Source organism: Trichoderma gamsii (assembly GCF_001481775.2).
Source record: "Trichoderma gamsii strain T6085 chromosome Unknown Scaffold_7.2, whole genome shotgun sequence".
NCBI lineage: Eukaryota > Fungi > Ascomycota > Sordariomycetes > Hypocreales > Hypocreaceae > Trichoderma > Trichoderma gamsii.
This window is the reverse complement of record NW_020171344.1, coordinates 747,011-768,759: the sequence shown is the minus strand read 5'-3', so window position 1 is coordinate 768,759 and position 21,749 is coordinate 747,011. Positions and strand designations below refer to the sequence as shown.

Genomic DNA, 21,749 nt, shown 5'->3' with positions numbered 1-21,749 from the left:
CCATGACTTCAGAAAACCGAGAGTCCAATTCGGAGCTGGAATCCTTCCGGCAAAAATGGATTTCCGACCTGCGATCTAGAAGAGAGTCCATTGGGTCAGCCTCTCATCAGGCTGAGGCGTCGTATGTGGCCTCCGCCGCCGCGCCGGCCGCTACTTCACAGCAAAGAAGGCCATCAGGGCATTTTTCAGGTCCAGGAGTTGCCAAAAGGAATTTGCCAGTCATTGACGATGATGAGTACTATCTTCACGCGCAATCGTTCGACGGCCCTCCTCCAACATCTACCACGGGGCATCTGCTCTCGGATGCTCCCGGTAAAGGTGTTGAGAAGCCCCTTGTCTCGGCTCTGGATCACTATGAGGAAGCCATGGAAAAGGAGGCTCAGGGCAACATGGGAGAAAGCCTGCGGCTGTATAGGAAGGCTTATAGAGTAAGTTCATTTTTATATGTCATTTTGCTTTCTGCTTCTCAAAAGTGTAAAACTGCATTCTCCTCATGATATACTGACTCCTTTGCTAGCTAGACAATAGAATAGATCAGACATATCGTGAGAAGCACTTCCCAGGGGGTTTCGCTGCCACCAAAGCCCCCACAACAGGACCTGCAGCATTATCCGCACAGAAACATGCCGAGTCTAGTGAAGGGGAGCCCAAGCCGCTGACCCTGGAGGAGCTCATCGCCAGCTTCTCAACCCTGAAGATCGAGCCAGCCCCCCCGGAAATCGAAAACACCCCGCCACCTCCATGCCCAATCGCCAATCTGCCAGATGAACTGCTCGTCCACATCCTCCAGGACGTTGCCGTTGCGGATGTCGGAGACTTTGCACGTCTGAGTCTCGTATGCAAGCATTTCGCCTTTCTCGTCGCCACTGAGCAGCGTCCCTGGAAACGCGTCTGCCTGGGAAGTGAGTTCGGCTTCACCTCCGTGCCTCGTCACTGGCAGAAGAGCATCGAGTGGGAGGATCTTGAGATCCAGGAGGAGGCAGACGAAGATGGCCTCCTTATCAGTATGCGAGAGCTTGAGGAGCGACGCCTCGCCGACGCACTGTCCTTCACCTTGTCACTCCACGATCCGGACGTCTATCCTTCGTGGAAACACATGTTCCGAAATCGTCCTCGTATCCGCTTCAACGGATGCTACATCAGCACCGTCAACTACGTGCGCAGCGGCCAGGCCTCCACAAATCAGTCCACCTGGGGCGGAGCTCCCGTCCTCATCGTCACATACTATCGCTACTTGAGATTTTTCCGCGACGGCACTGTCATCAGTCTTCTCACTACGGCATCTCCAGTAGACGTTGTTCATCATCTAACCCCCGAGTTACTCCTCTTACACCGCGAGGCTCCTCACCCCCATTTACCGTCCGTTGTGATGCATCAAGCTTACAAAGGCCGCTGGCGCCAATCCTCTGCCTTGGATCATCCCGACAACACGGATCCCAAGGAGCAGGAATCAGATATATATGTGGAGACGGAGGGCGTCGGCACAAAGTACATGTACCGAATGGACCTGACGCTCCGAAGTGCAGGCAAGGGCACCAAGAACAACAAAATCGTCTGGAGAGGCTTCCACAGCTACAATAAGCTGACGGACGATTGGGCTGAGTTTCAGCTCAAAAACGACAAGCCCTTCTTTTTCAGCCGGGTTAAGAGTTATGGAATAGGAAAGCCGGTAAAGGAGTTCTAGAGAACTACCGTTGCTTGGGTATGGTTAGTTGGATATCCACTCATGTCGAAGAGATAGGTAGGTGCATAGTTGGAGCGTGCAAAGTGCTTCTATTTGATTCGTTGGGCTACGAGCCATAGATAGACTACGGCATACATGTAGTCTCACCATAAATACATGAACCCTTGAGGGGACAATTAATATCATCTGATCACTAAATCTAAACTCACCAAGTAATGCTATTACTATCACAAATCTTAAATAAAATGTCCGCTGACCTGAACCCCAACTCAATATCTTGCCACCAGATGGCTGCAAGGGTCATGGCTGCTATTCCCTATATCGTAGGTGCAAGCGATGATTATATGCTCTGTAAGCATAGGGATACTATTTCTCACTTTGTGTGTAAGATAGGCTACTTAGGTTAGCGATAGTAGCGGACATATGGCACTATACGCTCCTGATATACCATGCTCGCTGCAAGGCGCTAGTCTTGTTACAATCTTGAAGCTTACTTGTACCGGCATTTCCATGATCCACGCTACTAGTGCGGCCCGCCAAGTAGGTCAATGTCTTTCCGCAAACATCACCTACTGCATTTGGCAGCCAGTAATTGATTACACTATTCGAGTTGCGGTCTGTGTAAACGACAGAGCTTCAAAGGGGATGGAATCATTGTCTACCTTACGAATTCATTGTAAGCGAGAGAGTATGTTCATTAATCCACGAATCGACGCCGAGAAGATGTAGTACTCTTACGCCTTCTACTAGATATAAATTGACCATGCACTCTCTCTGATCTCTCTGTCTCTTCTAATCACGACAATCACTTCTAGTTCTCAAAAATCACAACAATCACTCCTAATAACCGCTTAACACAAATCACCCCAAAAAAGCAACCATGCAGTTCTCAACCACCATCTCTCTTCTCGCGGCCCTCACCGCATCCGTCGCTTCTGCCGCCCAAATGCAAATCAACTACTACAGCGATGTCTGCAGCTCCTACGAGGGCCAAGTCGGCGTCACCTGGGCCACCAACATCTACAATGGCCCGAACAACTGCTACAACTACCACTTTGGCAACTACGCAAACATTGCCAACTGCAACACTGGCAACGGCTGCAGATGCAACTTTTACAATTCGGACAACTGCCAGAACTACTCGGGATACACCGCCTCTGGCACCGGAAACTGCGTTCCCGTTTCCAATGCCAGGTCTTTCGAGTGCTGGTATGGTAGCAACTAAGATTCACAAAATGTGTGGAGTTGAGTACTACTAGTATTGAACATGGGAGTGTTGTTTGGGATGAACTACCCTAATCTGGGGAGAACAGAGTCAGCATAAAAAGTTTGGTAATTTTGTATATAACAGGCAAGGTGAAAAGGAACTTACATGTACATATGCTTTGCTAAGAACTTATAAATAACGTTATTAGCAAAGGATCTCTGGGCCACAACATGCAGCGTAATCAGCCATCATGTGTTAACCTATACATATAGCTTGAGGGTACACTTTCTTGACTTGATACAGACATAGACTCGGCCTGCAATATTTCATATTTCACAGATACCAAGTTTATGTGTTTTTATATAGCAGGGCAACAGAAGCTTATATATACGAGTGAACTGTAAGAGGCCATGCAAGCTGTACGGCTCTGGTCCACAAATCATTCTGGGTGAGATTCCTTCCACTCCACCCAAGACTAGTGCGGCCTGAACAACGTGTCGCTACTACCGACCTACTGACTTTAGTATAATTAGTTTATATCTTTATTTCCCAGATTGGCATTGCATGCCATATACACCACAGAGCGTTAACCAAGATGGAAGTTATCATCTGTTTATGACAACTACTCAAGAATTATGTTGGTATCTATGTAAATATATGCATATGAATCTGACTTCAGTATTCATTGTAAACTCCTTATTTCCATTATAGGAATGGGGACTGGATGTAACTAAGATAGAGAGGGCCTCAATGGTGATAGGATTCATTATCTGTTTACGATCTTAGCACGAGGTCATCCATTTCAAGATAAAAAACAAACGAGTTCAATTTATATGCAGTACTCTTCCTACCTTCCGCCAGATATAAATTGGCCCATTTCAGACTCTCAGAGTTTCTCTTCCTGTCCGTCTCTCACACTCAACAATCCCTTCACCCATCCATAAAAAGCCACTCCAATCTTTCGCAAAAAAACATCACGCAGCCATGCACCTCTCAACCGCTACCTTCATCACCCTCCTCACCACATCACTCACCTCCGCCACGCAAATGCAAATCAACTACTACTGGGACGTCTGCTCTTCCTATGCCACTCAAGTTGACGTAGACTGGGCAACCAACTATGCGTATGGACCGGACAACTGCTACAACTTTCAGTACGCAAACTTTGCAAACATGGCGGGCTGCTGGCAAGACGGCGGCTGCTTTTGCAATTTCTTCGACTCGCAGAACTGTCAAGGCGGCGCGGGATATAGAGCCTCTAGTACCGGCAATTGCATTCCGGTTGGTGGTGCTCAGTCTTTTGCATGCTACTGGGGTACGAGCTGAAGCATTGGGCTGGTCATGATCTTGACATTGACGGGTTAAGGTGGAACTAGGAAGGGGGGATCAGTATATATGACATGGATATTTGTTATTGATGGCGGTGTGTATATCACGGAAAACTACATGTACAATACCTCACCATAGAACTGATCAACGACATCCTATCATCAAAATTTATAGCGCTGTATTGTATTTGCATTGCTAAATCGAAAGAGTCTTGGACCTTCGTCGGAATCCCATTAAACTCATATAGTGTAAATTTTCCTAGAACAAAAAACGTATGAAAGTGTTGACCTAGTTACCGCCTACTCTCCCTTGACTTATTGTCATATATGCTGAGCTCCAGTAAGGATACAAAGAAAATGAAAAGGAATGGTAAAATAAACGGAGAAATGACGTTGATAGCGTAAAAGATTCATCGCCATGGTATGATACTCAAACGCCCAAGATAACGCAGCCAAATTTTGGGGGAAAAAAAAGTGAGAAATGTGTAGGCATATACAAAAGTAATGTAGCATAGGAAATCGCTTGTTCGCTAATGGTACCACGTCCGAAAAAGAGGGCGAGGATGAGATAATGATTTGCACAATGTGCTTCAGTAAGCGCATGGACAGAATGGACGTATCTGCCTTTTCCAGAAAAGACTGTAGAAATGGTTGGGTCCAAGCAATGCTTCGCTTTTTGGGTATCGCATGAAAAACGCTTGCTAGAGTAGATTCGCTCGATTTTGCTGATAATGATAAGAGGTTGTAAGAATGAGTGGATGACATTGCCATTTCTAAATTGTATAGCTCGTCGTTTGCTTTTCTTTTCTCTCTTGTAAAAACGAACCGAATTATCCTTTCTTCCTGGCATATCTAGGAATAGAGCAGGTGTATCGTTTGGACAAAATCGTCCTTGGGATTTTATCGCACTCGCTTTCCGTCCAAAAACTTGGGGGGATCCGCGTTATAGTAGCTTTGTTGGTATTGCATAGCTCTGCGTGCCTCATAAGCCGCTCGCTCTTCCTCATCCATGCTAAAAGCTTTCTTGAGCCAACCAAAAGCACTCTTCTTCTTCTTAAGCTGCTTATCCACCGTTTTGGTGGTTCGTACGCTTTGCGAGGTCCCGTCTTCATAGTTTGCGGAAGTAACCTTGCTCAAGCCGCTCAAAGGAGGCGGTGCCAACGAAGAATGGCCTTGGTGGTAAGAAGAATGGCCATGTCCAACAGCAGTATGGGGTCTCTGCTGAAGTGGTGAATGAGGCGACGCTTGCACAGGATGATAGTATCTTTGCCGATCCGAGCGCGGAGAGGGTACGACATTGAGTTGCGGAGGGGACATTGTCATGTTGCTAGAGCTTCCGGACGGATGGCGGCCATGGCTTTCCGCATCAGACTCATAGGCTGAATCAAAGTGATGAGATCTCATAGTCTGCGGCGTGGTGGTACCGGGTGAAGCAGCGTATTTTTCCATGCCTCTAAGAGACCTGACTGGAATCTGAATATCACCCGGGGGCATCATCTTTTGGGATACACGGTCGCGAAGAGATGTCCTTCTCTGTACGACAGCACTCAAAGGCCGGCTATCTGCAGGAGAAATCGGTACGGAGGGGAAGGATGGAATCGTCGACTGTGATCCTGATCGAGCATTGTGGCCCGTCTCATCTTTGATAAGAGGCGAGGGTAGCGGTGCAGGAGGCTGCGGGGTATAGGTTCGCGGCTGAAGAAGGAACACCGGCTCGTCTTCGTGGCCTGTCTCTGTTTCCGGTTCACTATCCTCGAACTTCATAGCCGACGAGTCTTGGCTGTCTTGGCGGAAGTGGATTTGCATTGTCTGTGGACTGGTAACACCAAAGGTACCTGCGGCAGACTGAGGGGTATATTGAGCACTTTGAGGACTATCGAAGCCGGATTTCGCAGTTGTTGTCTGAGGGCTGCCGAAGCCGAAAGTGTTGGAAGTATGACGAGTAGACTTGAATGGTGGAAGCAAGGGCAGGCCTCCAGGTAGAGGAAAATCAATAGTGCTGGTATCATCATCGATTATAGAGCTAGCCGGTCTATGTTCTGTAGAGCCACTGCGGATGCTATCTTGAGTACTGGATCTTCGACTATAATCCTCAGTTATAACATGGAGATCCGTGGGTGTAGATTCTTCAGGAATATTAGACATGGGGGGTGCAATGCTCGCCTGGAAATTACATTAGCCACTGGAACCGACAGCGCTGATGGTGACGATACTTACCCATGTCCGTCGACTAGCTTCACCAGCCTTCTTTTCCATCTCAGATATTATGTTCATCAGCCGAATGATGAGGCTATTAATGTCTTGAGCACTATCGTTGATTTTCTCAAACGCAATAAGCCACCCTTCTGCATTGCCGCTCATGGCATCGAAAATGTCGGTAACGTCTGGCAGGCCCGATCGCCATGTGCCTTCAGCATGCTCATTCAACCAATTTATGAAGATGTTGCTGGTTTGTAGACCGGCTTCAATATCGTCGTCCCATTGCTTCATCGACACATTGGTCCTTGCGAGGATGTGCTCAATCTTCTCGTTGCCTTGAAGTATTTCGGTCCGAAATTTGTGGTCTTCTAACAGCTGTTCGAACACGGTGGCGTTGGACATGGGAAGCATCAGATGGTCAATGCGCCTTTTCAAATCCGCCTCTACTTCTTCAAGATCTTCGATTGTGACTTCGAGAAACTCATCCACCTCGTCGATGTGACCTTGAAGAATGTTGACCACTTGCGTGTTATCGTTGGCCATCCCGTTCAGCATCAAATAAACACCAAAAGAGATTTGAGCAACCAGCTTGCCCAGTTCATGTTGGGTCTGGCCAGGTCGGAGCCTCCACATGGCATCAAGAGCAGGCTCATCTTTGCCTTGAGCAAGCACAGCCTCTCTGCGTCCCTGGGCGTCCAGCGCCCTCAATTTAGGCTTTTCAACCACAATACCGCTCATGACCTCATTTAACGATTCGGCGAACGCATCCTGTAAAGCAGGAATGGGGTGAATTGGAATCGCGGGTGGTGGTGACGGCGTCGAATCGAAATCATGCTCAATCTCGTCCACATCCACCTCAAGGTCATCTTCAGATTCGGAATCCCGAGCATGTTGGTCATGTTCAGAGTATCGAGCAGAGCTCAAGGTAGTATTCATCGACAGAGGCTCCTTGCTCTGATGATAGTCGGGGGAGAGCGGAGAGAGCGGAGACGACATGTTCTCAACTTCGGGTAGCAGGACAATACGAAGTCCGCCTTCGTTGAAGTCGAGCGGTGGCAGCTGGGTCGAAGTCATGGCGACGCAAATACTATTCGATATAGACAACAAAAAGGTCAGGCCGGGCTAGGTCAGGTTGCACAGCGCTATAGAATCAGAGCCCCAGGCTGTGTAGCAGCTGGCTGGAATCGACACAGCTTCGGGAGCACGAGCAGGAGCAGTGGCGACAATGGCAATTTCAAATTTGGACGGCACTATCTGCACCCTCAAGAGTCGTAATTAGGATGGGCCAATAGCCATAATACCTCTTGCCCAGGTACAGCTCGAAATCGCCGGCCAGATGCTTGGACAAGAGTCGATGAAGGATGGCGGGGTCGGATCTTGAGAAGGCTGAGGCTCGTTCTCGATTCTGATATGATCAACGAAATCGTGAGCCAGTGGGGTGCAGAAAACGAGCAGGTCAGCAATCGGGTGGTATGGCAAGCTGGCGCCAAGAGAGAAGAAGAGAAATAATGAAGGTGATAAAAGGGACAGCAAGACGAGACTGGCAAGGAGAAAAGAGGCCGGCTAGCCACCCAGCCAAGGCAGGCCTTTGGTGATGGTTTATGGGAGAGATTCGAGCGGGCGACGAGAGGGCGAGAAACGAAACGTGCTAATATTATTACTGGCCCAGATGTTTCTCGTCTCTGGCAGCTTCTCGCTTGAGGGAGCCCAGACCACCTCCAATGCGTGCCGTTGCCACTCTAGCGCAGGCCTGGCCGCTCACTAATGGCGCTCGACTGCTAAATTGGGAACAGGTTGATGGGAGGCGCCCATCAGGTCCCCTGGCCGTAGCGCAGATGCTTGCAGGGACATCCAGGGCCTTTGCTGTCGGTACATGTAGGGCTCTGATACCGGCTGACGACGAGCAAGTCTCCTGAAGTGGCCAGTGCTGGCTGGGCCTGGGAGGCGCGGCCTGCATGGATGGCCAACAGCCGAGAGCACATCCAGGCACGCATCAGGGGGTGCTTGGCGCCTCGACGACGGCCAGATGGGGCACGACAGATGGCGCTCAATCTCAGGCTCGCGTACCTGAGGAGGAAATGCTGCTAGCATGGAGGAGCTCATGGGGGCACGGCGCGGCGGGCCTTAGCGGCAGTAGTGCTCGTGGGATGATTATGTTGGTTGTGGCACTACCAGTAGCCTCAGTGTCAGTATCAGCATCAATAGGTAGGTACGGAGTATGGAGTAAGTACCTAGCAGTAATACGAGCATGGTGTATGAAGTGGCAGCGAGTGAGGGCGCTGCATTGCTGCGTTGCTGCATGAATGCACGAGCAGTATGGAGTACCTGTAGCTGAGCTGTCGAGAATTCAGGTTACAAGTCGCATGCGTTTTGGCCAAAGCGGTGTGCCGAATCTGCAGGTCACCCGCTACCCACGAGGTACTACTACTAGTAGTAGTAGTTTTAGTGCTACTGTAGCACCTCTACAGGTACTACAAGTACTAGCAGATGGCTTGCCCGCTGCAGAGACACGAAATGATCATACTTGTACATGTAGAGAAACCCACGCAAGGGTGCAGCGGGTTGAGCACTCGTCAGCAGATGCAAGGGAAGCACTCTTGATCCAGATGTTAGCAGCAGCTTAGCACCCAAACTATCAGTTGACAGAAGGATATTGGTGGGTGGGTGGGTGAAGCTTGTGGCTCGGCACCAGGAACCATTGGCGCCATGGACAGCGCTGGCCGGCACTAGCTTACAGTAGTGCGTTCACTGCCCGAACTGCGAAAGGGCAGCCTCGCGATGCCTCCACATAGCACTCATCAGCTACCTGTACATGTAAATAAAATAGTGTTGGTAGCTACAGACATCTACAAGAGGTTGATACTACTGCTCAAATAAATGCGGATGCGTTATATGGCCGTGAACACTCTTTGCTACAAAGACTTGAAGCCATCCAAGCCTAATACTAGTAGTGCAGCTTACACGTAGACAACAACCGCTAAGCACTGTCTAAGATCTGAAATGCAAGCAAGTGAGACACGGCTGTCCACAAGCAGCTCACCCGCGCTACCATCCGAGCCTTGCTGCGAGTGGGTAAAGTCGGAGACGATGATCAGCAGCAAACCCCGATCTCTGCGGTCCAGACACGCCGATCTCTCTACATTTCCAGCAGAGCCGGACTAGCATTGGAGATGGCATGAAAACCCCGAAGAGAAGCGGCTCTTTCGCCATCCGAGTGCTACGTTGTATTGGTCGTGCCACTGCCGTGTAAACGAGCAGCTGAACTACCTGCCAAACCTACCCAATATCTGCAACCTCCACGCCTACTCGAATCCCTAGCAGCTATATACATGCATCTATAGTTCTGTACTACTGCTCTCCTGAAGCACGTCAGGTCGTGATATCCATCAGCGGCTATAGCCTCGTCGCCAGTCAAGCTGCATCTGAGTCTCTGGTGCCGCAGCCGATGCTCTGGATGCAGGTGAATGAAGTCGGTGGCTTGCACTATCGGCGCCGGCACGACGACAAACTCCAATTTTAGAAGCCCAGCGCCGCAAAAGCAAATTATGTCCAATGCCATCTCCGATCGTACCTGGAATACGGGGCGTGGGCCAGGGTCCCGCTAAGGAACCCGGATATTACTGGCATTACGAGGGCCCAGCTTTGCCAGCGTATCTCAGAACGGTCACATTGTTCGACGTGTTTCTCTTTACTTGGACAAAACAGCTTATCGTTGTTTCTTTCGTATCCTTTTGATTGCTTGTTATCAACGAGGATCTCAAAGATGGTGGTCAGCTTGTATGATGCATTCGAGCACGGCCGCCAATGGGACAGAAGCCAACTTGGCCGAATCGCACATGCATTCAATTACAGCGCTATGCCAAAAAGTCTCTTTGTGGGCGGCGTTTGCACATGTATCCTGAAGTTCAATTATTTCCAGCGCTCTCATATCATTGGCCTCAATATTAATCTCCATGCCGATTTTTTTTCGCTCTAGCTGAATTGTGGCTATGGCAGTATCGAGTGCAGGGGTATCGTGGACTCTTTCATTTCGGCGGGCCTTGGCTCCGTATTTCTAACGCCTCCGCCAAACGTATTAGCAGCCTGCACGCCTATTTCCTCCCCTCCTTTTCCCTTCTCTTATTAAGAAAAAGCCAAGCAAAGCAGGTTCGATGCGATTCTCTTCGCCTACGCATCAAGCCTCGGAGATTGATGAAAAGCTTGTTTCCCCTACTTGCAAGTCAGCCGATTAACGTCGATTAATCAGGTATTTCAGCACAGCCTCGGGGTATTATTAGCGCTCGCGTGTCTCGATTCTATCCGTAGGCGCGAGCAACCTCCAGTCTCTATGCATGCTTCTCCCACTTCTCTAGACATGCCATGATGGAATAAAAGTGATCCCTTTTTTTTAAAAAATTCATTTCTCTCATAGGGGATGACTACTTTATTCGTCGCCTGGTTTGATATGATGCCTGTGTCCATAAATTTCTTGATCGCTTATTATGGGGGCCCTAGCATTAATAGCGTTTTATCACCCAATTTCGTGGTGCGGGCTTCACGCATTCGGGATTTTTACTGCTCTTGCTGTAAAAGTCGACCCATTTGGCGAGCTAACAGTTCTAGGCAGCATGAAAGTGATATCAAATCATCTCGGTATATTGCTAAACAGCACTCGTACGACAATGTGGCACGTTTGCTTGGTCTCTTCTCTGCGGAAAGACAATCGCGCCGCTTATCAGGCAAACTTCATTCAATCCTATAAACCCCCAATGTGATGGCCCCATTGTTCCCCAATTTCACCTCCCCACTATCAAAGTGATCAACAAGATCGGTGGCCCAGAAGTGGATGACCTGCATGCTACCGATGGGATCATCGCACAAGGGAGAAAAAAAGGCCCAAATGGCGTCAACGTTGAATGTCCGCTTATGACTGTAGTCACATGTTTGATCTTTACGATATCATAGAAATATATCATTAAATAACAATACTCAGTGCTATCGCATGACATTTCCTTTTGAGGAACTCCTTCGAATTGTCAAGGCGATGGGACGCCAATACACGGTGTATATGTATCTACTTTAATGTCTTCACTCCAGCCAACCTACTCAACTATCCAGATGCATGCTTCTAAAGTAACTACGTGGCACGTTTCTCAATTTTGTTAGTAAAACAACTTATTTCATATGGTGGAGTGATAGGCAGGGTGGGCATAACACTAATTTGAGCCTCCTGGCCCATCCAGTATCTTCCCTCGTGAGTGGATAGAGCCGGTAGACTATTTGGACAAGAGAATACCAGCCTATATTTCAGAAGTCATATGTATTTATGGTAATCAATATGAAATTATCCCCTTTGAGACACATACAGCTCCTGCTTCCTCGAGTTCTATCCCGAGGCCCCAGCTTGCTCAATTTTTTTTCGCCCTCTCTTTTTGTGTGGAGAAGATAGTCCAACTGCATGTACGCACAAGCATTTATTGAGCGGAATTTCCATGGAGATACTCATTTATAATAAATTACATTCATAACAAAACACAATTCTGAATATCTTTATCATTGTCCATTCGTACATTGCTGTATTGAAAGCTCGATTCGAAACTATCATGACTAGCCAAGTACACCTATTCTCCCCCAAGTATGAAAATAGTAAAATGACCTTAACCCCTTCCAGTGTCTGTTTAGATCACTATTAGCCATATATCGCGGAATTCGTAGCGCAGAAAATGAACTCACAGCTTTACAGAGTTTATGAAATTACTCATTGCGTTTCCAGCTAGGGGGCCAAGAAGAAGATCCTGGGCCGCCCTCTTCCTTGCGCTTCCAGCTGGGAGGCCATGAAGACGATCCAGGGCCGCCTTCCTCTGTCCGCTTTTCTTCTTCACGCTTCCAACTGGGGGGCCAAGATGAGGACCCCGGACCGCCCTCGACGTCACGCTTTTCTTCGTCACGCTTCCAGCTAGGAGGCCACGAAGATGATCCAGGACCACCTTCGACTTCACGTTTCCAGCTAGGGGGCCAAGACGAAGATCCAGGACCCCCTTCGACGTCTGGAGAACGGATCTCAGTGTTTGGAGTGGGAGCGGCGACAGCCAGACTGGCTGCAGTAGCAAGGCCGATGATGATGTTGGCGAAAAACATGGTGTATAATTCGTTTATTGTAGACTGTGAGTCTGAAGTACTAGGGTATTGAGGGAAGCGGTGGGCTTAAATATATGTGAAGTTATAAGAGGACATAGCAATGTCGGCATAGTGTAATCCTTTAACTGGGCACTATATCACATCCCCTGTCCTACAACGGGTCAATTATTCTTCCCCAGCATATAATCAAGTGTGGATAATAGATTGTCATCAAGTACACTATAATAGGTAGATATCCTGTGGAAAAGCCCGATGATTAGAATTATAGGACCCTCAAGTCTATCTTCTGGCGTAAGGTTGGATCTTTCTGGCAACAAGAGTAACGTATATCAACGCCGATATGGGATGATGATTAGGTATGTATGGGGGTTGATAAATATAGCAGCATTAAATCCTGCAACTTGGGAAATTTTCTTAGTTAAAGCGCACAACGTGTTCCAACAAGGTACAATTTGCGTCTCTATTAGGGGGCTGTCACATCCTTTACGAGAGGGAAATGAGTTTTTACTACATCTACACAATACAGTTCGTACTTTCAATATATGTAGCCTATGTTCGCCATTGTAAAGCCATTAGTATTACTTGCCCAGATTGATTGGAACTAGGTAGCTATACTTTCACCTATACTGGCTTTGATAAACGCGATTATAAATATGAGCTGATATAGTAATCAATCATCTCACAACTATAAATCCACTGCTTTACGATATTAATCGAATAGAAACTATCCACTATTCTAGAAGATTTAGCCGATTTGGAACCAAGAAGTCCTATTTGAGGCTTGGGTAGCTGCATCAATCGAGCTATTCCTATATATGGGTATCACCTCTCATTGCTACGATTATTAAACAGCGTAATCAAATTCGAATAATCACTCGAGAGTCTCTATTTCTAAGATAAGAACGCCTAGGCAGCTCTTTGCAGAACAATTGATATCCCTAAAGGGGAGTACGGCTCTTTGTTATGTGGGTTTCGACCCCATACAGGCAATCACGACATTGGCGGTATGCATTATTGACGACTCAACAGAGAATTGAGCGGGCGTTATTAGAAACAGGAAAACAAACAGACCGAAAATCTCACGTCAGAAAACAAGCATTTGAAATCTCATAGGAACTGGTGATTGCATGTCTTGTTCATAAAGGGCCGATATGTAAAGGGTATACTCATAGTCTCCGTATGAGAATGGGCCTTCTCCAACAAGCATCCCACATACTATACCACGTCTATATTTCCAGGATGCATGGCCAGTCCCATAATGCATAGTCACTCTCACAATAGATGTATTTCCTGCGGAGGGTTACATACGTATGGAGTGCAGTGATCTAACGATACAATAGCGTGGCGTTTATGCTTAACTGGCCCATCGCCTTGATAGCATGCGGGGTATCAAATGTATGCACATTGGAGGCTTAAGAACAGCATATCATTTTTAAGGGACATGAATGTGGTTAACTATCCTGTCCTGACATTTCATTCACTATGAACTTATCATTGGGTTCAGGGTCTCTAAAGGCATCTTCAAGTAGTAGTAATACTCGATGTGGCTACATGTACTTCACTGAATCTCCAGCACACCTCAACATTGTCCAGCCACTGTCTAATTCAGTAAGAGCATCATGCTCCAAAAGGGGAGATGATCAAATGATATATACACAGTATAGCCATTAATAGTTAGAAAGCTGACGTCTGGGGACCAGTTCACTCACTGAAGCTGGTGCAACGTACCATCAATGTTTAGTAAATGCAGCCCAGCGATGTGCACTTCATTCGTACTAATCGAGTGATTATAATACGGCTTAGCGGTCGAGATTCAATATCATACTCTCAGTTAAAGACGTTATACTCTTTTTCACCAGCTGAGCATCTAGATATACCGTCGACAATTTTTGTCCGCTATTTGCAGCAGGACATAGAAGAGGCCAGCTCATTTAAACAAATTCTACCTAGAACTTCTACTTAACATCCACCAAGGACAAACCTCCAATCTAAGACGCTAATACAAAACCAGAAGCCCTTTTTTCTAATGGAAACAACACTCGCTTATCTTCTAATTTCTAATGCTCGATATTGTACAGATATTCTGTCTAGCATTTCATCGTAACTCCCTTCCTCTTCTCTGACTCTCTAATCTCAAACATAATCTGGATACCCACAAATAGACAAGAAGATGCTATGAGGATAAAGAAAACTCCTATAAATTCGTCAGCGAATTAGCCAGAACAAAACACTAAACGGTTTAAAATAAAAATGTGATCGGTTCAACTTACCGGACCAATCATGAAGAATGCTGCTAAGAATGCTACGCAATCCATCCAGACCAACTGCAAAGCCTACTAAATTGGCAGAAATCATCATCAGAACGTTTCCAACTGCTCCAACGCAGCAGAGCATACGATACTGCGTTGGGCGGTTTTCCCATTTCCTCTTTGGGAAGAAGTAAGTGGCCGTCCATTCCGGCACCATGAAGATAACGATGAGCCAGCCCCAAATGAGGAGGCGAAGCTTGATGTCGTGCCAAAGGGCAACAAAGGTGAAAACGAGGAGGTATGTGATGACAGATTTGGCTGAAGATACCCAGCTGCGGAACGAAGAACCACCGAGCGGTACGTAGATATAGCGGATGAGCCAGCGGTTATACGAGCGGTGCCAGGCGCGCCAGAAGAGCTGCGTGCTGTAGTTGTTGCTCACGCATCGGACCATGTTTTCTGGAGGATCAATTCCATCCACCAGCGCCCAAAGACGGAACATGCGCCAGGGAAGAAGAAGCTTCAGCCAGATGATGTGGAGGTTGAAGAAGGACAAGAGACTGAGCTGGGCAGCGGTATAGTCGCTCCAAACAGGGGCTGCTTTGCTAATCGCGCCGACATAGTCAAAGTGTAGGATGAGCTCCATAGAGAGGAGCACAAGCAGGAATCGAATGCCGTATCGAATGGTGCGCGGCCATTCAATGCTCGCAGCGCGATGCTTGGCTTGAGAAATGTAGTCGTTGAACGTCAAGATCGGACCAGCAATGTATAGCGGTGCGTACAAGGCATACGCCAAATAATTTCGAAACGAAAAGTCTCTAATATCGGCCGGAATCGAAACTCGGTCGCGCTCGGAAAGACTAGCGGGATCCAATCCCTTCTTCTTTGGTGTTATTAGAGACCAAGCACATCGTATGCAGGGGAGAGCCACGGGCTTACCTCAAGAGTGTTGACATGGCGCTTATCGATGCTCCAGTAGTAATCCAGATTGAAGCTGATGAGCCGCAGGATGGTAATGTTGAAAAGAATATCCCAGCGCTTCATGATTCCACCCCAATTGTCCAGCCAGTAGCCCCAATGCGCCAGCGGTCCCCAAGGAGGGCCGACCCAATTGGCCAAGAGCTGGAACCTGTATCCCATGGTCAACTCATTGGCGAACAACGTGCCGACGTTGAAGATCCATGTAGCTGCAGGGACGTAATTCCGGGGTAGCTTGGTGGCGAGTTGGTAATTGATGGCGAGAATAGCAATGATCTTGAAGGAGGATATGCCGTGCAGGATGACAATGAAGATGATTGCAAAGGCAAAGTCGAACGTAGCGCGCTGGTCCAGTCTGGATGAGCCCCTTGTGCCCCGCGCCGATGGGTTATATAGAGATTCGAATCCTTTTCTTAGCAGCGGGTGGAATATCAAAAGGCCCGTCAAGACAGGGAAGTTGCCTCGAAATGTCTGGTATTGCGCATCGGAATTGTCAATCTTTCGGCCGGGGATCCATCCATCGGACAGATATCTCTCGTACTTGGGGTACCGCGGGTCAGAAGCTGCAGATTTGTTAGAGCGTCTCGATGAAGGCATAACAATACGACGCTTGCGTGGCAATACGCAAGCAGGAGGGGAGGCGCTTCTCACGTTTTGAGACATCATATGCTATCCAGAACATGTACGGGACAACCACAATGAAGACGAGGTAGTAGAGGAAGAACTCTGGCGTGCGCCATTTCGGCGGCGGCGCTGAGCTTCGAGCCTTAATCTCAGCCTCTTTCTGTTCGACCGGGTCGCCACGAGCATCGATGACTGTCTGGTACGGAGTGGAAGAGGAGCTCGTAAATCGGGTGTCGAGGGTGTCGAGGTCGTAGACCTTGCGCAGGTAAAGAAGGGCACCCATGGTGGATGAATATGGGTCGCGCAGGTCGGGTTCAGCGCATGTTGACCTGATTGGATGCGAGGTTGCAGATGGACAAGCAGCAGACGATCGAGGCTGCGGATTGACCTGCAAGCTGTCGTTGTCTCGTGAGGCTCGAGAGAATCTGAGCCGGGTGGGGCAGCATCTCAGCAAGCGAGGCCCCTGAATCCTCGGCCCCACGATTTGCGCGGTCCAGCGCTGGTGCTGCCGCTAACAATAGCTAATGCGTTGCTTTCACGTTTCGAGCTCCGTATAATTCCAATATCTGCCCCTGCGCCTCACTTGGCCCTACCTATCAAACAACATTTTCAGGTCATGGTTGCAGTGGATGCTGATGATCAGAGTATTAAATCCTCATTTCAGGGCGAAGAAATAGTATTGATAGTTGAAAACAAGTTTGAAGCAGCACTGGATGAGTGCTACTGGCTGAGTGCTAGTGACTGGCATCTGGGTCTATCTTATTGGCGATAGTGCAAATCTGTAGCTCCATTTTCTACTTGCTTCAGTCAATGTTCATTCTGTGTTCCATAAAACACACCACGAATCTAGCCGAGTCGAGTTTATGCACTGTCAAGCAAGGACGCAATTTGCAACGCTGGTTGACAGAAGCCATCAACGGGAACCTCTCCAGGCCCAAAAACGGCCCCTACCGTTGTTCACGAGTCCTTTTTGTGCCACCATGCCAAGCAGCCATAACAGACGCTGCACTCGACGATGTGCATATGTGGCCCGTATTGGCAGAATTTGACCGACACATACGAGGTACAGCCGCCAGCAGAATTAAGCAGGAGCTCCGCCCCCCCCAGATTGAATTGCAACGACGGCCGTGAATGATCACGCAGCCATCATCTCCAAGTGCGCCACCGGCATGACTTCACAAACCGCAAGACTGAGGCGACACGCCAACTGGCTTGAAGCCTCTCAATGTGCGAACATACTAAGAAGGTCACGCTGGTGCAAGGGGGCGCCGTGCCATTTGTTGTGTTCTCAGAGCGTAATTTCTCAGAGCGTAACTTCGCCGTCTGCTGCACGATGGTCCAACAAACCCGCTCTCTGTTTTTTAAGCTTCGCCCTGCTGGAGCTTCCCCCTGTCTGATGAGGCGTCAAGTCAAATCAGACAAACGACGAATCGGATCCTCGCATTTCTGCAGTCCAGCTGGCGGCCTGACGGGCCCTCAGAGCTTGCCAGGCTTTGTTATTCTCTAAATGGCTGAGCCACTCAAATGCGGCCTAAGGTTGTACCAGGCGAAAATCTAAAGGCTGGGAGGGAGAAAAGTAATTGTTTGCTCAGACCCTGCGCCAGGCGTGTGACGCCGCCAGCGTCAAGATCGCTCATCACTCTCCTCTTTGTTTTCATGCCTCTTTTCAAGATTACCTCAAATTGCATAGAAAGCCTTTGTTGACTCAACCTTAGACCTGCTATATCGCTATAAAACGCATCAGAATTGGAATTATCCCACTCCAAGAACCCCGAGTGCTGAGACGCCAAGAGGAATCCTTACCATGTGTCAAGTCAAGCTCTCCATCTGCGTCCACTGCGCCAAAGTCTTCGGGGCCAGGATGAAATACTGCGATACGGTCCGGGCCACCATGTCAGTCATGGACAACAGCCCGTTCGAAATCACGTCGTCGTTCAATTGGTCCCCCATGGAAGGGTGTACCGGGCTGCAGATCTATCACACGGCAAATCTCGACGTGTGTAAGGACGACACGCCCAGACCCGAAGCGCCATTTGAGCGGCCTGCTGCGGCGAGACCGAGCGCCAGGAGTCCTTACCCAACGCCAATAACGATCCAGCGGGCGGAGCTTCGAGAGCAGCTCCCCTCTCCTCCTGGGATCCGAAGACATCGGACAGCGGCTTCTGTGCCGCAGGAGTCGGATTTTCAACCGCAAATGCAACTGCAGATTCAGATGCAAGCCGAGCCCTCGCCGGGAGAAACGCCGACAGCTGGTTCGCCGAACACATCGTGGTCGGGCTCGACTGTATCTTATTACTGAATATGATCCACGGGGCCATACTTTGTGCTCCTCTAACCCCGTCCTCTTCTTTTCCGCCTTCACTTATCGCCGATGTTGTACCCATACATCGTATCAGACAAGCAATATAAGGAATTAGCTGCATAATTCGGATATGTATCGAAGATAACTGGAGCTCTCTTCTCTCCTCTACCACGCGTTGGGTCGCCACTCCGGATATCAACCAGACGACGCATCATATTTGGCCGAAGGCTGCAGCCGAAGCTCCGCTAGAAACTTTCACTCTTTGAGAAGGAAGAATGAGTGTAAAGGCCAGATGAATGGTGTAGACAGGCCTCGGTGGAACGAATATCGATCAAGTGATGCGATCCAAGCAGGTTTTTGTCACAAAGTTTTCTCTTTTGCCTCTCGAAAGATGGTGCGGGCGTAACTATAGCAGGGGAGGCACTACGCCTGAGATTACAAGGCATGGTGTGATAAGAGACGAGCCGACGATGCAAGTGAATCCAAAAGGAGTGTGATGTTCTAGCTGCCCGTGAGGTGCGTGGTTTGCTGTCTCTTTTTTCCACCGTGGCAGAGCTGCCGCGGGATATCTCGGCTCAAATGTAATAGCAGACAAGTCTTCTTTTTTCTCTCTCGCACTTTGTGTGAAAGGCCCCCAATGATGATTCCTTTTTTTAGCTGCATTTCGTTAGCCGTGGGCTGTTGGATGGCATTCATCCATGCTCCAGCCAAACGGGCCCCGTGAAGTGTTCAGCCAAGCTCCTCGTTCTCATTAGGAATTCTTGGTTCAAGATACAAACAGATTTTCCTGTAACCAACCCGAAATACTCGACTTACAGTAACAAAACGCACAACAATGTCTTGAATATGTGAATTTGAAATGCGTATAAGTTCGGTTCGCACAGCCTTGGGGTCCGTTCAGCAGGATTCAAAATGGTGGTCAACAAGGTGGTCAACGGTGACGAATAGGAAGCAAAGGACTGGTTATTAGGAGCCCTTTGGGGCAAGCTTTCCACCCGAAACAAGCAGATGGACTGGATCCACGGCCAGGGAGGAGCATCGGACAAAGCCCATTGTTCTCTGAGCTCCGGCCTTTCCATATGCGGAGCGGCTCCACGCTTTCGTGCTCTTCGGGCTGATATTCCGTGCATATACTGGGTCTGGTACAAGGATCAACGGTTAAAAGATCGTGGTATACTACCAGCATTCTTGTAGTAAACTATTGTCACTACTGCTTATTTTTCACATGACTGTTGCCTCTTTGGTCATTGTCTTGCTATATATGGCACCATGGCTTATAGCCGGTGATGTATATCTAGGTTGGCTTAACCAAATCAACTGCTCTGCAAAGTAGGAAGATTGCGGCAGGATTAACGCCCATATACCTAGTAGCCGCCTGCCCGTATCGTCAGCGTCCCACATGGTCAAAATGCATGCCAGATGACATGTTCCCAGCAGTAGTAAATAGAGTATTCACATGGGTTCTGCCGCCTCGAATCTTACTCGTTGCATATCCTGTACTCGTTTCTCGGCGGCTCTACTCCGCGCATGCATCGGATGGATGTCACCAATATACACAAGTACCCGCAAGGGGAGTGTTGTTGGGTCTGGATGCAAGTTTGTCGGAGGTTTTAATTGGAGACGCAGCCGTATACGCTATTGAAGGCTCTTATGGCCGACCGGTCGGCCGCCTTCTTTATATGCATCGAGTCGGCGTTTAGTTGGGAGGGCGCCCGCGGAGTCCACGAATCGGCTGCTTGGGACGATGGCATTGGAAAGCTGGATGTGTGTCTGGTGGTGGCCTGGGTGGAGAGCCGCAGGAAGGGATCTTGAAGATCTTTAGGCAAGCCCTTGCGATCCCTTGTTTGACAGGTCCTCATGTCCATTGTTTAATATCCATGGGTCACAAGAATAGGCAGTAGTCGAGCTGCTAGCGTGAAGAGCAGCTGGATCACGAATGGCTACTTACCAGGTTGGGTAGGGGACCGACATCCAAGAGTCATCTCCGTCTTCTTTCAGTTGGACCGCGAATAAACGGTGCTTCAGCTTGAGTCCAATGGCTGTTATGGATCCTATGCCAGGAACTTGGCGGATGACACCTACGTGTACTATAACTTACTAGGTACTGAGTACTAGTAACCAGAAGTAACACCACCTGGGCCTATATTCTGCTCAAGTAGGCTGCTGGATATCATCTTCTATTCCACAGAGGCACCGCGAACAGCCTACAAGGGCCAGTGGCCCCATGGCTGCATGTGACTGGCATCGAACAATGCCGTTGTTCAACGCTCGGTAGCGGCCGCCGCTTGGCCGCCCGAGAAAGTGGACAAGCGCGCCGCTAACGCCGCTAGCATCGGCCCTGAAGCCGGGCTTTGTTGTGTCAAGGTGAACCTGAAAACGAAAGCTCAAGCCATCGATGATCTTGGTAGTGAGTTTCATTCAGGGCTTGACCGCGGATTGCGATCGACTCGCTAAAGGCTGCTAGTCATCGCTTCCAGGTTGTTTAATATTGATCGCATTTACGCCCATGGCTGCTGGTTTCTATGAATAGCATCAACCTTGATGCTAATCAACGGCTAGGCTAGGCATTCTACCTGGTACATGTAGTTCTTCAACCCTATTTCTCAGCACTCGGCAATATATCACCAAAAGAATCCGGGTGGACAAATTATAAATCAGCACTCGTGTTTTGTTCCCGCACATGGATGCCTGGAGAAGTACAGGGCATATTACAACTGAATATTGCCCGCAGATGCTGCAGCTTCGGGCATTGTTGGTAATTGAGGCCTGTACCTGCAACTGCCTTTCTTCAGCAACTACTGCGTTGCAGCAGCCTCACGAGCTGGGTTGAAGCCCAATAACTGCTCGTAGGATTTCGGCATGAGATAGTATCAGTACATGGATTGATTGATCAGTCAGTGTCCCTTATTATTTTGGTACCTCCATAGGTACCTACTGAGATCTCAGGTGGTAACACAGCGTTTGGGACAAATCTGAGATGTCGACGTCATTCGTGCTCTGGCAAAGCTCAGATGCCAACGGGATAGAGGCAGGAGCAATGTCGCACATGCTTGTACGTACC

The 21,749-nt window shown here is 48.7% G+C and overlaps 7 protein-coding genes across 7 annotated transcripts; 4 read left to right on the top strand and 3 right to left on the bottom strand.

The window, feature by feature from the left end:
- Positions 1-2: 2 nt before the first annotated feature.
- On the top strand, positions 3-1,684 carry TGAM01_v202890 (hypothetical protein; the record flags this gene model as incomplete). Its single annotated transcript, XM_018810670.1, has 2 exons — positions 3-428; positions 518-1,684. The coding sequence occupies 2 exons, from the start codon at positions 3-5 to the stop codon at positions 1,682-1,684; spliced, it is 1,593 nt and encodes a 530-aa protein (XP_018656119.1).
- Positions 1,685-2,564: 880 nt separating this feature from the next.
- Positions 2,565-2,909, top strand: TGAM01_v202889 (hypothetical protein; the record flags this gene model as incomplete). Its single annotated transcript, XM_018810669.1, has 1 exon — positions 2,565-2,909. One exon carries the CDS (start codon positions 2,565-2,567, stop codon positions 2,907-2,909), a length of 345 nt encoding a protein of 114 aa, XP_018656118.1.
- Positions 2,910-3,875: 966 nt separating this feature from the next.
- Positions 3,876-4,217, top strand: TGAM01_v202888 (hypothetical protein; the record flags this gene model as incomplete). The annotated part of the gene is made up of 1 exon (XM_018810668.1): positions 3,876-4,217. The coding sequence occupies one exon, from the start codon at positions 3,876-3,878 to the stop codon at positions 4,215-4,217; it is 342 nt and encodes a 113-aa protein (XP_018656117.1).
- Positions 4,218-5,119: 902 nt separating this feature from the next.
- TGAM01_v202887 (hypothetical protein) lies at positions 5,120-7,492 on the bottom strand (the record flags this gene model as incomplete). Its single annotated transcript, XM_018810667.1, has 2 exons — positions 5,120-6,382; positions 6,437-7,492. 2 exons carry the CDS (start codon positions 7,490-7,492, stop codon positions 5,120-5,122), a joined length of 2,319 nt encoding a protein of 772 aa, XP_018656116.1.
- Positions 7,493-12,151: 4,659 nt separating this feature from the next.
- On the bottom strand, positions 12,152-12,535 carry TGAM01_v202886 (hypothetical protein; the record flags this gene model as incomplete). Its single annotated transcript, XM_018810666.1, has 1 exon — positions 12,152-12,535. One exon carries the CDS (start codon positions 12,533-12,535, stop codon positions 12,152-12,154), a length of 384 nt encoding a protein of 127 aa, XP_018656115.1.
- A 2,087-nt stretch (positions 12,536-14,622) lies between these two features.
- TGAM01_v202884 (hypothetical protein) lies at positions 14,623-16,669 on the bottom strand (the record flags this gene model as incomplete). Its single annotated transcript, XM_018810665.1, has 4 exons — positions 14,623-14,729; positions 14,806-15,667; positions 15,724-16,325; positions 16,414-16,669. The coding sequence occupies 4 exons, from the start codon at positions 16,667-16,669 to the stop codon at positions 14,623-14,625; spliced, it is 1,827 nt and encodes a 608-aa protein (XP_018656114.1).
- A 1,521-nt stretch (positions 16,670-18,190) lies between these two features.
- TGAM01_v202885 (hypothetical protein) lies at positions 18,191-18,685 on the top strand (the record flags this gene model as incomplete). The annotated part of the gene is made up of 1 exon (XM_018810664.1): positions 18,191-18,685. One exon carries the CDS (start codon positions 18,191-18,193, stop codon positions 18,683-18,685), a length of 495 nt encoding a protein of 164 aa, XP_018656113.1.
- Between the last annotated feature and the right edge of the window lie 3,064 nt (positions 18,686-21,749).